Below are 15,631 nucleotides of genomic sequence, written 5' to 3'. Positions count from 1 at the left end.
ATTTCATTGATTATTAACAATATTATCGAATTTTGGCAAGTTACAAATTAGAAATTAGATTAGAGATTGGAGATTACATAGTTCTTTCCTGTGAATTTACGATTTTACGACAATTACCTGATTCGAAACTCGTCGAATTAAACCAGAAAAGAATAAAATTTTATAAATTCTGACTCGTAACTTATGAAGACAGATTCGTGACTTGTAAAATTTCACCGATAATATTAATTCGTAGTCATAACTTGAAAATGGCAGTAACAATTAGATAGAATAGATGCAGTAGATAGAACTCACGTAACAACTTACAGAGATATAGAGTTATTATTTTTCAAACAGACTACTACGTACTCTAAGTCATAAAATTTTTGTTCTGCGAATTCGAGGAAACGTTTTGCAACTAGTTGAAACTTCTTTCTTTAGACGACTGTAAGATTATTACTCGTGGTGAAAGCAGGAAAGAAAGGGAGAAAGTATCGGGGGAATAATGGCGAGTGTCGAGCGTGGCCACACGGTGGTTCACCACGCGAGCTTCTCGTTTTCGAGCGGGGAATCCCGTCAGTTTGTTGCAAGTCACGGCATCCTCCATGGCCGAGCCCTGGCAAACCTTTTCACCCAACTGAAGTTAGTGGTTCCACGGGCAACCCTGCACACGTAGGTATCACCCTTGGTGCCAGTCGCCGTGGAACCATTAAAGGTCACCCCCAATAACTTCGCCCCTTCTTTCTTTCCACGTCCTACGATTCTCGATGAGCAATTCCCCGCCACCCAAGTTCGATTTTCAAACCGGTTCATTTACTATTCTCTCGTTGTAATTTAGAGAACAAGTTATTTGGAACAGGGATAAACTATCATGTTTCTGTTTAGAAATTAGAAAACAACTCTGTATACTATTTGTTTTTTTTTTTTTTTTTTAGTAAGGAACTTCAATATGGAATTGTTTGGAAAGTTTGTAGCTTTTTGAGAATTGTGTTGTGGTAGATTATGAGAGATTCGGAAGAGGTTAGATTGTTATAAATGTTATTATGAATTTTAAATAACATTACTTTGTAAAATACGACAAAATAATTTGTGCATATCTGGCGATAACGATGTCTTGAATCAAAGAGAAAGTGAAAGAGATACAGAGCAAAAATTCATCAGCTGCCCTTAAACTTTCACGAGTTATGCAGAGTAAAGAGGGTTGTTTTTCGTCGTTAGGTCCCTAATAGGCTTTTTAACATAACTGGGCTCAACCACCCCAGTAGGACGATCGTGTTGGCTGGTCACCATCACCGTCGACGACGCCCTCGATACATTACCGACGGTTAATTTGGTTACTACCAGAGTTTCGGTCGGCCAGCCACGTTTGCGAACTTCTGTTTCAATCTATAACGATAAAAAAAAAAAAGACGACAAAATATAACGCGACGAAAACTAATATTTTTGTATCTCGTGGTTTCAGGGAAGAGCTTCACGTTGACCATCACCGTGTCCACGACGCCACCGCAAGTTGCCACGTACACGAAGGCCATTAAAGTAACTGTGGATGGGCCGCGAGAACCGCGATCCAAGACCAGTGAGTATCACTGTAAGCATTGCTGTTCTTATTTATTATTTAAATTACACTCCACTAGTGTTAACATCGGACATTGAGGTGTTCTATCGATTTTTTTTACGAGAAATAGTTGTATCGATTTATTGGAAATTATTTCTTGATACTTCGAGCTACCCGCGATCCTTAAAATAATTTTTAATTCAAAAGCAAATCGTACTTTCGCTATTAGCAATTTATTCAGCCATTTTCAAACCTATCAGTCAACAATTTAATAATCTCTTCGCCTGATTCTTCAAAGTTTAACCATTTACGGGTGTCAGTTTTGTTAACATCTAAATTTTTCTTAATTTCAGTGTTAATCCTCAAAATCCACAGTCTCGTGCAAATCTAAATTTCTCCTGATCTCGTAAACTTTCAACCTATTACCACCAGCTATCTCGAAACTTTGTACAATTTTTTCAATTCTTCGCAATGTTGCGACATGCTATAGCTCGTGAAAAAAAAATTGAGACTTGGTGCAGGTCGCGTAACTCGCTCCGACGGGAGGCGTCGAAAGCCGCAAGTTGAAAATGGCCCGGAGGCGGCGGTGCGGTTCGCTCGTCGGGCTAAGTTTCGCGCAATTGCCATTATTTATAACCGCGGCCGGCCGCCATAACATTGATAAAGGGCTGCGGCGTTTAGCCGCGGAGATATTGTGCGTCGCCTGCGAAGTTTGCCGTCTCGTTGAAAGAGGAACTGCCGACCAGCCGCATCCTCCTTCGAATACAACGCGCTTGCTGCCTTCCAGACGCACAATTACCACCCCTAGCCGTCGGTTATTTCGTGGCGACGTGTGTCAGCTTCCTCGTTCCTTCGGAACGTTTGCCCAACCTTATACGCCGAATGGAACCGGTATTATGTCAGAGAATCGAAATTTACCGACCCCTTCGCTGTTTGTAAATCTACGCCCAGACGCAAGCCACCGAGATTGAGCTATCGAAGTTGCAAGGGATGTGAAAGGAGAGGGGATCGTCGGTTATCGATGGATGTTTCATTAGGATTTACGAGCTTTTGGAACTTCTTCCTGTGTGTTTGCATTTTTTCTTTTTTTCTTTTTTTTTTTTTTTGTTCTTTTCCTTCTAGCTTTCTTTTCTGTTTTCTTTTAGGATTTTTAGTGGGACGTTAGTTCCGTACGATTGTACATCGCATTCGTTGGAGAATATAAAACTATTTTGGCTGTTTCTCTCTTGTGAAACGTGTCTTTACTTTAACCCACGAAGAGCCAAACAACAGTTTATGGAAATGTCGTAAATACTTCAATTTTTTTAAATTTCATCAAATTGTAGATTTTAGATGGAAGAAACACGGTACCTAATGAAAAGAATATTATGGAAAACCTTGGAATTCTATTTCACAGCTACAATTACAACAATAGTTAGGATTATTTCAATGTATCTACATGTATTTTTCCTTTTATGTGGAAACTATTTTACAGTAACATTTCTAATGAAGCATTCCTATAGAATATGGACAGTATATAGAGTATAGAGGATTCCTAGCGCTATTAAGTGCTAAATTTCTCTTGTATCTACAAAGCGAATTCAGAAATCATACTCCAAGCCAATTCTTGCAAGCATTTGCACTCTTTACACGTCGAAAATAGCTGATGTAACATTGTCTTATATTTATCCTGCACATCCGTCCGCCTGTTCGGACCACCCACGAAATCGTCATAAAATACCTTAAATTCGTGTATCGCAAAGTGCACGCGAAGATTATCAAAGGTTCGTAGTTCATCGACTTAAATACATAAATTTTATTTGGATTATTAGAAACTTTATGGCAATGTAGATGGCCGTAATGGAGAATACTATAAAATGAGCGGCGCGTTGCATCTGCTAGAAACAAAATGTTTTCCCCGAAATAAAGGGATCTAGTCGAAGGGACGCGGCTCGAGATAAAAGGGTTACGTGTTGTGGGTGGTCGATCGGCGTTTCTTTAAACCGACCGCTTCCTCGTCTTTGACACGCTCCCTAATTTTATTACGTCTACATCCTCCGACACCGGTGAAACGAATTCAGAGACACGAGTATTAACTCTTTTTGGTTTCGTTCCCTAAATTAAGAATTATTAGTTCTTTGTAGTTTCATGGAGAAGCAGACTCGACGTTTTCTCTCATTCGATTCTCCTCAGTTCTAACACATTGAAACTTTTGTGTTGTAAATGAATATAGAAGAAATATTTCTCTGTAGATATGTTATTGGTTATGAAAATGTAAAAATTCATAGGAACTATGAACAGATTTTGAAAGCTGAAGTATTACCATTACTACACCGGAAATATATATAGTACCAACCTCGATAATGATTTTTCCAAGAAGTTGTAGAGTTAAGAATATTTAATTTGATCGACTCGTAATAGTAAGATATTCTATTCCTACAACGAATGAATGCTACAATGAACAGTTTCCGACATTAGATTCGGGTTTTTAACAAGAAAAGCAAATGCTAGAAAAGTCACAATTTATCTCACTTAAAATCACTATTTTAAATTTACCTTAGAATTTGTTATCATCATGGTTGTATCATCCTCTTATTATCGATGAACCGATGAAAGTAAATCATTTCTTTCTTCAAAATCGAATATTAAACACCTATCTGTATAACGAAATTAAGCAATCGATAAAAATTGAAGTTGATCGGTCTTCTGATAAACTCGTACGATATCCACACAAGATTCACTCTCCATCCCCCTCCTCGAAAGGGCTATAAACAAATTTCGTATCCTTGCCGTGAATCATTGAACCCTTCTTTCACTCGACCAGCAATATATCAGCCCTATGAATTCTGTCCGGGGTCCTAGAAGGAAGAGGCAGATCCGATGGCGGAACGAACGCGGCGGCTCGTTCGAACTCGAGGCGGGCGCCGCTCGAGGGTCGTAATTAATTAAACAAGCAATTCATTACACATTCTACCCTCGTCCCATAGCCAAAGGTGGCCGCCACAGAAAGAGGATGCAGGGCCAAGGAAATTGATCGAGAGTACGAGAACGAGGGAGATAGAGTCTGTCAGTGGCGCGAAGGTCGCCTCTGGCGGAAGTTGGAAACCCGAAATCCCGAGTTGCGCACACACCTTTCATCGGAGCGATCCGCTTTTGTTAGAAAATAGCACGAAATGGCCGGCCCCCGTGTCGTCTCCGACGTGTCGAGAGGGTCGATCGGGGGCGACGGAACGAAATGAGAAGCTGTCGCAGCCAGCTGCTAACTCTCGAGAAATTCCCTGGCAGTCGCCGGTCGCAACGCGTAAAGGGGTGTCCGATGAAATCGATAGTAACGAGTCTGGAGAAGGTCCGAGTCACTTGCGAAATCCTCGTGGAAAAATCTGTTGCGGCCGCTGAACGCTTTGAAGTGGCTCTTTGGATCAGGTCCGCTTGATTCTCCGATGAAGCGAGCTTTGTTGATCTTCACGGAGGTCGAGGTCTTTTGTTTCTGGTTAAATCGATACTGATATCTTGGAGACGGTGTAAGAAAATTTAGTCCGGTTTGACAAGGTCTGTGAATGTGAATTGGCAAAATTCGCTTACGAGATGTCCTCGTGGAAAGATCTGTTGCGATCATTAATCACTTGGAAATGGGTCTTTGGATCGGCTCTGCTCGATGTTGGATGATGAAAGGAGGTTTGTCGAGCTTCTTGGAGATTGCAGTCCTTTGTTTCTGCTTAAATTCATAATGATACACTTTGGGGATGATGCGAGAAGGCACGAGAAAATTTGGTCAGGTTTGACAGTGTCCATGGAGGTAGATAGACAAGAATGTTATTTAGAAGAATGTCATACTATGACAATATTAAAAAAAGACCGTTTTTATAGCATTTTATATGTACTATGTTTCCCTGATTTCTATGCACCATTACATCTTCAAATTTCCCATAAATGCATGAAAATTCGCGTATATCTGATTCTCACATATTCTTCGAACCTTCTGCAATTTACGAAATCCTTGCAATTCTGCCCAACGTTTGACGTAAGGAAGTCGTCGGCAAATTTCTTCGTGTTGGAAGTTTCACTGCGTACGAAGGATGGTGTCGGTCGTTTAACGATAGATCTCGTTAGCCCTGGCCCCTGTTCCACCGTCGCGCCCCCATTGTGTCCCCGGGATCGTGCAGCGTACCCTATTCAGCAAACCGGCGGGAATTTCGGGTTGCCGAGTTAGAATTAGGGCTTCGATTGGATTATCAGGACGACGTGGGGATCTCTGTCCCTCGTTCCATCTCTCTTCCTCTCTCACTCTGTGCTCCCTCCTGGCTTTGGTCTCCGGTGCCTTCTCCCGTGGCGCCGGTGTTGGTTCGTAGATTTCGACGGTTCACGTAGGAAAGCCAGGTCCACGTGTGGTGCCAGACTGGCCTAACCTAACCTGACCATAGTAGCAGCAGCCTCGTCAGATAGCACACTCTCTCGCCTGTTGGGACGTCTTTAATTGGGTTGGCGACACCGTCCCCGGGAAATAAAATGAATCGCTGCCTCGACCTGTCTCCTCGACCTGTTCACCTCTTCTCTGTATTCGGTTTTACTCGTTCGAAACTGTGAGCTCGTGTACCTAGCTCGTGCAAGATGATCGGAGAGAGAACACCGGTTGCCTAGGGAAATAAAAGCCGATAAATGAGAATTGAGGTACTTTTGAGAGTATGGACAGTGGGCACGCATTAGTGAAGAGCTGTTCTCTCTGTTTCCCCAGAGAGAGAAAGAGAGAGAGAGAGGGAGAATTTTGGGGTGGTCAGATCGAAGGTAGAATTTTGAAGCGCGATCTGAAGAAATTTCCGAGTTGAGGCGTAGTTCTGTTCGGTGAAATTTGATGAATTTAGTTGAGGATGGAGGGAGGAGGTTTCTTTCCCCTGAAGAGTGCGTAGGATAGGTGAAGCGTTCTTTGGCAACGAATTTATGAAGCGTAAGCTTTATTCTATTTTAACTGTCTTGCATATCTTTTGCATACGCATAACGACGAAGAAACGTATAATAGTTTCTTTCATATCTGAACAATGATGAATAGTATTCCTTAAATCAAATAAATGAAATATTCCTTATTAGATCCTTTTATAAAGTATAACTTCCGAATCTGAATATTAAATAAATTCTAGTTCATTATCCCTAACAAAATATCTATGTAACGAATTGCTTCCACGAATTGTTCCACACATAGAGTTTCATAAGTAACTGTAGTAAAGAGTAAATAATATAGAAGCGATATAATAAAGATTGTAATTGAAACAGAAATTTTAGTTCCTCGTCAAAGTTATTCAGGATGAAGATTCATTATGGTTCATAAATGTTTCAATGGTATTTTGTTCAGTTTTTAACGAGGGATTCATATCTTTTAAATAAAAAACATGAAAGAGAAGAAGGATTGATGCGGTTACCGGAAGTCCAGTGGACAGGCGCACGGTTGATCGCAGTGTTGTCTCTTTTAGGGCAGCAGCAGCAGTTCCACGCGTTCGCGTTCGCCTCGCAAAGAGGCGGCCCGTTTTTCGCCTCGCCACTGGTGGATCCTCTGCAACCCTTGCCGAATCCCCTGCAGCCGCTGCCGAATCCATTGCAGCCACGGGATCCGTTGTCCTCCTTCAGGCACGCGATGCCAGCCAACTGTCAAAGTAAGTATTCGATCTGCTTATCTGCATGATGAATGTTGCTCCTTCGTCCCTGTCGCGTCATCTAATTCTAACTTTGATCTTAACCTTCCAGTTCTATTTTCTTTGAATTTAATGCTCATGATATTTGTGGTACTAATTATCGCTTCGCTAGGCGTATTTTCATTTAGGTATTGAGCAGACTTGATTGATAGAAGGACGCTTGCGATATGAAGCTTTCATCGCGTTTCAGTATTTCTATTTCGCAAATCGCTTTACATAAAAGCTATTATGTAAATGTAGCCCTTCGCCGTTTCTCAGATTTTTGTTAAAATTTCTCTTGCTATTAAATTAACAATTAAGTAACCAAATTAATAATTTCCCAGATGCAGTTTCATATCGTTTCACGAATGACGATTGCAAACTAAATTTAACTTTCCATCCCTTCTGATTGATAAAGGGGTGTGTAAATACTTTAATTTATGACTTCGCAATATCCTTCACTAAAGAATGCATAGTCGTAATTGGATGGTCATCGTGAGAATAGTTGAATCGTTCTAAGAATAATCGAAAGATCTTTAAGAAAATACAAAACCCTTCTCTCGATCTTCCATAACATAAATTAGATCTAAAAAATGAAATTTCATCGACAATATCGTAAGAAGCGACTGTCTGGAAGCTGGGAATATTTCCAAGCAGACGCTGCCCTCCTGGTCTCGAATACAGCAAGGGAGAAAGAGAGAGAGAGAGAGAGAGAGGTTTAGGCTTGCGAGAACTAGCTTCTCGACTCTAGAGGCGGAAACCACAAGCCTGTTCAAAGCTAGATTAAATATTATATTAAAGGGGTTGCCACGGGAGCGGCGGCTGCCTCGTCGAGGATGGTTCGTCGTTTTGGCCTGGTAACCCCCGCGTTCTCTCTACGTTTGCAACCGGATTCGCGAATTTCTATGTGAAACATCGCGCTTACAGTTTCATCCCCTTCCCGCCCTTGCCTTCTTTTCTCTCAGAAAATCTCACGTTCCACCAGGTATGGTCTCGCGGAAATAAAGCGAAATTTTTCAACCAAAGTTCGAGAGATTTTCATATGTTCGCGGATTTATCCGCGCAATTTATTATCTTCTCGCGGGAAGAAACCCGTGTGGAAAATATTCGGCGAAGGTAGAGATAGAGAGTCGATTTAATGAGTCGCCTTCGGATCCAAAAGCGATAACGCGGCAAAATTCCTCGATAAAGTATCAAGCATGCCGGGTATTTCCTTTATTAACTTTTTTCCCCACATCGGACATCGATAATTCGCGTCGGCGTTTCTCGATCCACCCGTTGCTCCTCCATCTTTGCCGCGAATTTTGTGACATCCGCTGGCTGGTAACTTTCGTCGATTAACGCCGTTCAGTGCTCCGTAGACTTTTTGCTAGCTCATAGCATATCTTCTATATAACTTGATGTTTCATTATGTCAATTGTAAAGACTACTCTTAACTATGTTTGTCTTTGTCCAAGAAAGAGCATGGATATTCCAGTGTTATTAATTTCAGTACATCACATCTCAGTGTCTTTTTTCAGACATATATTCGTATTGTAAAATTGCTGTAACAATATTTGTAATTATATGATTCAAGGGTTGCGTTTAATTAAATCATGAAGTTACATGGAACCTAGATTTTCATTCAGCAATAAATGAAGGATATGGTACATTTATCATATTATTGATTTGACGATAATATAAGTCATATCTTTGAAATTAATAACTGTTGTTTTTGTTATGAGCTCTTCAAATATTTACTATACATGTTTATAATATTCACAATCTTAGGATGGTGAAATAAGATTTTGATGTTTCTCAATCGTGCACTAACATTTTATAATACACGTTAGGATAATAATCATCGCTCAAAAAACATTGTTCTAAGAGGAAATGTTAATTTGTAATTAATAGGTATATTATAAAGTAGGTTGATCATTCCGCCCACAAATTTTGCTCGTATATTTATGACTTATAAATTGATGTGAAACGTATGCACATTTTAATCGTCAAAGTATAAACAATAAAGCATTCAATTGATAAATTGTTCTATTACAGGCTGCACCTTAGATGTGTTACAGAATATACAATTGATGGATAGGAAAATTTGCAAGAGTTTTTCTTTTCTAACTAAATAATAATCCTACAAAAAGCCAAATAATAAATCTTCCTATATTTACAATAAAATGAAATTTGATATATTCAACGACGAAGACTAGTTAATAAAAATATCGGTCGAAACGATAATTAATTTTTTGCTTCCAAAATATATGAACAACTTTCTGATCAATCTAATATTACCGTAAGACACCATCCCTAAATATCTTGATCTAATCGAAGAAAATGAAGATAGGAGATAGAAAATTGCTGCTAAATCGAAACTGTGAAATTAGCGTCGCGTTAATCAAAGGTTTCTCCTTACGTCGCGATATCAGCCCCAAAGGAAGCTTCCTTTCTCCCCTGGCCCGGTGAAAATTGAACGAACGATGTGAAAGCATGCTGGCTCGCGCTATTTAGGGTTAGCCTCTCGTCAACGACGGCCCAGTGGCGCTGGTCGAGCTCTCGGTTATTTGAGTTGGCCGGAGGTACGCGCGGGGGATGACCAACCCTTTGATCTCGAACGCGCCCTCCATCCCACCGTTTTCTGTCCGGCTGCACCCCTCGCGCTTCCAGAGCTTTCCGCCTTCAACCCCGTAACTCATTGGAAAATCTATCGGGTATGCTGCCTATATGCCGCAAAAATAAATCCAACCCCGAGGGGGCGCAAAAGAAGCTTCGATCCCCCGTGTATATTCCCCGGCAAACTAATTCGGATCGACGAATAATCTTCTCTCGTTCGAGCGTTTTCACTCTTTCGTTTCCTCTATATTTTTTACCTTTGCTACACGGCCTTTGTCAATTTTCAGACTATGATATTTACCTATACAAGGTGTCTTGTAAATGGGGTACAACTGGGAAGAGTATGATAACGCGTCATCTATATGGTTGCGTAAAAATTGACGTCGAGGATTTATTTCTGATAGAAGAAAAAAGTGAGTGGAAGACTAATTTCTAACGAAAGGAAAAAGTAAGTCGAAAATTAATTTCTAATAATGGAAATTTAGTTTCTTAATTGGGAGATTTAATGTAGAGAATAGGAGTTTGAGAAGGATTTGATAAAATGTGAAGTATTTTCAAGAATTTTTGAATTTGGAAGGTGTATATTTTAAGACGTTTAAAAAATAAGTTTGATTTTCGTGCATCATCAATACCAGTGATTTTATGATGCTTTTCCGTTATACATAAAGCGTATGATTCTTAGTAATTATGCTAATTCTGATAGATAATTCCCTGGTTAAACGTCTTCCATAAAGTTTCAATAAATAAAATAAAATCATTAAACTTGTTCACTGTAAATATTTGCTTGGTGTACCTGCACTTAACTGTTATATCGGAACTGGACAAATTAATATCTCTATTTACTACTTATTATGCTTATTTTACCGTGTAATTGAGAACATACAATAAAACAGAATATTCACACACGGTAACTTTCATTGCTTTGTAATAAAAGGAATTTAATTTCATGGAAATTTACTACAAAGAACAGAATCGTGTATTCAACAGAATGTAAAATATTTTGCACAATTTCTGAAGTAATAACATTTATCTTTATGAAATTTCCTGTTTCTTTGTGTCCTCTAACATCCAATACGTATGCGTAAGTACAGATATTAATTTACAGCGAAGTTAATTAAGTCCAGGTATAATTATATGCACGCTTAGATATCCAAAATGAATTTTCAAAGTTAAGATGTTGGAAATGAATATTTTTTCAAAAGTAATAGCTCGCGGAATCGTCCGATTGATATTTGGCTTTACGTTTTTCGTCGTTATATCGATGCGATTCTTTGGCTTCCTGTTGCCTGATCCGCTGCAAATGGATTTGCTTGGAAGATATTTAAGTTTAGCCTCGCTCGCCTTTGTGCTTCGCTCTTTTATCAGCTTTGCGTTATGTTTTCGAGAGAAACGGGGCTTGGACGACTAGTTGGAGAAAGTGTACTATATTATGGCACCGCTTCTTACAAGTTCGTAAATGCTCCTCTGTTGGCTTGCGCTCCTCGTTTGCTGGCTGCTTTCAATGTGTTTTCCTGCTGTGCTAAGTACCCCCCTTTTCAATTCAAGTTCTATTTGTGTTAGTATAAAGTACTACGGCTTGTTTCTTGATCATTTAACTTGGACCTTTGAGAACTTCGAACTTTGAACAACAAACATTCAATAAGAATAAGTGTTTTAACATAAAACTCGTCGAATTCTTGGTAAAATCATATTATCGTAAAATCGTCATGATCATAAAATTCAATATGCTCATAAGGAAAATTATTCTCACTTTATCTCTCGATTTCATTTCTGGTAAAAAGAAATATGTTTCATAAAGTATAATTGTTAATCCTTTCATTGCTCAGATGTCCGACGTCGTTTATGAATATTGCTTACATCAATGTTGAAATTACACAGAAACAAAAATGCAAAGTCCTTAAAGTTATTTATCATATATAATTTGTATATCCATCGTTAATCACATACGTTAGAAATAATAGATTATATTCTTTATATATACACACAAAATATTAAATCACAATAAACACAAACATTTTGTCACCATCTCTCCTGTGAAACACATATTCTCTATAGATAAATATTATTACACTATCGGTTCGTTCACAAACCTGTAATAGACACTCAAGAAATACGTGGTGTTTTCATTTTTCATTCGAGTTGAACGTTCAAAAACGTACAAAAATTTAAACGAAGATATAGCTCGAATTAAATTGTCAGAAGAACTTGTCCCTATTTACATATTCGTCGCCCTAGATGGTTTCGTTAGCGTTGAAAGGATTAACTAATCATTTGATTTGCTTCGATCATAAACGAAGGACGCGTTAGTCGAGATGGCCGAAAAGGATCAAAAATCGCAATTGTGATACACGAACGAGCATGATCTCCTCAGACATGTCCCAGTTCGGTCTGACTGCAAGCAATTCATGGGGATACGGAAGCACGGCTGGCTACGCTGGTTATCTTCCCGGCCCTTTGTCGTCGTGCGCGGCACAAGCGTCGTTCCCACCCCCGCCACCGCCACCTCCACCACCACCCCCGTCGTCCTCGTCGTTGGCGTCTTTCGCGGGCGCCGCGTCTATGAACACGCCAACGGCGCCCGATTCGACAGCGGGATCCACTGTTACTTCCGGTACCGGTGCAGGATCCACGGCACAGCAGGATGCGTTCTCAGCGGTATCATCCCGTAAGTCTTCAGTTCTCTCTTTCTCCCCCTCTCTCCCTCTCATCAGAAGATGTTTCGCGTCCTCCTCTCGCGTAATTGATTCATCATTGATGCGTCGTTTTATCAGCACGGGAATTCCTTTCAATTCATTGATATTACCGTAGTATAGCTTCTTTGGAAAACGTGGAACGTCGTGTTAAATCGATTTTTGAATTTGATTTTAGGAGGTTTAAGAGGCATTAGCATGGCGGTTCGTTTTAGAAGAAACGAGGTTCTATTTATAAATGTAATTTTTGGATTAAATTTTTACGAATCACAGTCAGTGTTTTTAAAGTAGATTCTTTAGACAAATGATATTCTCAGTCTTTGTCTCATTTCCCGAGTCATTGCCAGAGGTCTTCATTCCGAAATAATTTCATTTGACTGATCGTGATTTTTCGAATCTTTTTAATTGTACGATGAGACCTTTTAAATGATTTTCGATCTTGGAGAATAGAAAGAAGCTAAGAGACTAGCTGCCAATACAATTTGTCTTGCAGCTAAAGATTCTTTAGAAGCAATAGCACGATATACTGATCAAACTATTATTTATTTGATGAGTTATTCTGTCCTAATTAAACTGGTTGATTAAGACTTTCTATTGAAGTTAGTAATTCAAGGTATAAAGTAAGAATTCTAGCAGGTACTTTTCAAAGGATATTTTGCAACAAATTAATGAGAAAATCTTCATAGCTCGTTTTAGTTATATGTTATACTTTGCATTTGATAGGTTTATTTCATTTACAACGGATAGTTGTCCAAACATACGTGAACCAAACGCACGCTTACTTCCTGTCAAACTATCGTATTAATAGTTGATCGTCCGATGTTTACAGTACGCACTACAGTGCATTTGTAATCGATATTGTAGCGTTACGCAATCAGCGACAATCAATGGAATTAGTTTCACCATAACGTCATCAACGTTTCCAACAACTGCAAACAGAATAGACGAAATTCAGTCTGAAAGAACTCAAACGTGCGTCTCCGCAAGTTGAAAACCAAAATACCTATAGGATAAATCAGAAAGAGATGGACTATCGGTTTAAATAGTCGAATTACGTCATCGTTATCATTGAGACTGTGGGAAACGAAACTGATCTACTTGTATTTTTATTAATTTGTTAACTCAATTACGCTAATATACATGATTGACGTTCAATTCTTAAAAAACAAATGATTTATCTTCGTACATTCATTCGTCGCAAGAAAATGGAAAAACGATTAGGTGGTAGATTCTAAACCCAAAATAAAGATTAATATGCCTAACTGTATCACAAAAAATTAAACCTACTATCATCCCCGAGACAGTGAAAACCATGCTCTATAGAACGCACTTTGTTTTGAGTCGATATTTCGATCGGTTGCCGAGATACAGGGCCCGAAAGCCGCTTAACCAATACACGCGGGGAAGATGAATGGGCCAGTCATTGCCATGACCTACATTTTTTCCTCGAAATGCGTACGCGCGATAGTAAATAGTAAAAAAGCTGCTGACTCGGTGTCTGCACTGACCAGCGCACGTGACGCGAGCTTGTGATAGGTCAGTGACGAGGTGCGAGCGAGAGGTGCGAGCGTGCGACAAGGACAGACGTAGCGAGATATTAAAAATTATCTTGCGCTTCCAACAACGATATCTCGGGAACCGAACATTCGATCGGCGTGAAACAAAAATGCATTTATAGGGGAACGTCCTAAGTATATCATCGTGTTGAATTTGTTAAGAAATTTGTATTATTTCTGTTCCCATAATTGACTGAATTTCTGGTAATTTCAGTAGGGTCTTTCGGGATCCTTTAGGGTTTATTATGATATATATGGGATACTTTGGAGTAATATTAGTTATATTTTCTTTTAGTCTTTTAGTTAAAGAAAAATGTTACACGCGTTTCATCACGATGGTTTTGTTAAGAAATTTTTATTAATTTCGTTACAACGATTGATTTAATTTTTAGTAATTGCAATACGGATTATTGAGATGTTTGAGGGCTTACGGGAGTTAGTATGAGCTAGTTTAGAGTAATATCTCGTGTTAATAATATATTTATGTGTTTTCTATTTATGAATAATTATACCTGTTCTCACCATCATCCTCGTCAAACTAAAAAATTAAACTACAAAGGACAATCTCTCTTTCCCTGCAAAGATAACGGTCCCAGGCTTTAAAATCTCATACTTAATTAATAATTCATTATTACCGTCATAGTCTTTCATCAACAATAAATCCACCAATTATTTTAAACTGTCTGCTTCGAAAATTCCCATTGTGATTCTCTATTCTCACCATCACTCTCGTTAAAAATTAAACCACAAAAGCGAATTTCTCTTTTCCCCCGAAAACAGTGGTGCCAGATTCGACGACGACGGGTCAATCGGATCCCTTGGACCCTCTGAGCAGCTTAATGTCGGGGACACCGAGTCAGAGGTACCAGGACTACGTGTCTCCCAGGTCCTTATCGACGGACTCGAGTACCACGGAGAGTCCTGTGCACGAGGAGCAAGGCTTCGGTCAAAATTACGGCAACTACTTCCCAACGCCCGGCGTCCTGCCCAGCATCCTCTATTCCCAATTATACGGGAATCAGTTTCAGAATTCGGAGAGCCCCGAGCAGAGAGCAGTGGCGGACAGTTGCAGCGTCAGACAGGAAGAAGTCAGACCGGACAACAACGTCTGGAGGCCTTACTGAGTGCCAGACGAATCGTTCCCGTGATAATTCTGATTTTAGAACTTTTCTCTCGTCGACTGTCGTGGACGATAACGTTGAGATGAGCAAACTGTGATCGGTGAAGATGGACGAGGTGTTGGTCTCGAACAAGCGAACGAAACTAGCTATTAGTGGGCATTAAAAAAAAAAAAGGAAATCAAACAAGAGAGAACAATCCGGTGCGTGTTCGAGGACGACGAAGAAATTTGCCTGGCAGCGATTGTCAGGAAATTTGGTTTTTCTACTTTGATTTTTCGATTGGTTCTGTTTTTCTATCTTTTTTCGTTTGGCTGGTTATGTCTCGACGAATTGAAAATCTGTAGAGAGGGGCTGATTTGTAATTTACCGAGTGTGTGATGAGTGAACGTGCTACTGCTGGCCCACGGTGATGGTGACGATGATGATGATGTATATAGAAACATTGTACATAGATAGAGCATTGTCGTTTCATCGAGTCATTCATCACTGTCGA

The 15,631-nt window shown here is 39.6% G+C and overlaps 1 protein-coding gene across 6 annotated transcripts in view; it reads left to right on the top strand.

Moving 5' to 3' along the window:
- LOC117243358 (protein lozenge-like) overlaps positions 1-15,323 on the top strand; it is a 31,481-nt gene extending 16,158 nt beyond the window's left edge. For 2 of the 6 annotated variants that reach the window (XM_033510763.1, XM_033510765.1), the window contains exons 4-7: positions 1,442-1,567; positions 6,961-7,155; positions 12,143-12,436; positions 14,798-15,323. In XM_033510763.1, coding sequence (XP_033366654.1) covers positions 1,442-1,567; positions 6,961-7,155; positions 12,143-12,436; positions 14,798-15,141 — 959 coding nt within the window. In that variant the 3' untranslated portion in view covers positions 15,142-15,323. The remainder of the gene's footprint in view (positions 1-1,441; positions 1,568-6,960; positions 7,156-12,142; positions 12,437-14,797) is intronic. The other 4 variants (XM_033510766.1, XM_033510767.1, XM_033510768.1 and 1 more) reach the window with 4 other exon arrangements.
- The last annotated feature ends 308 nt before the right edge of the window (positions 15,324-15,631 follow it).

Source organism: Bombus vosnesenskii, unplaced genomic scaffold, assembly GCF_011952255.1.
Source record: "Bombus vosnesenskii isolate JDL3184/JDL3185 unplaced genomic scaffold, Bvos_JDL3184-5_v1.1 scf7180000013265, whole genome shotgun sequence".
NCBI classification, from domain to species: Eukaryota; Metazoa; Arthropoda; class Insecta; order Hymenoptera; family Apidae; genus Bombus; species Bombus vosnesenskii.
Note: the sequence above shows the minus strand (reverse complement) of the source record. Positions and strands in the feature narration are given on the sequence as shown.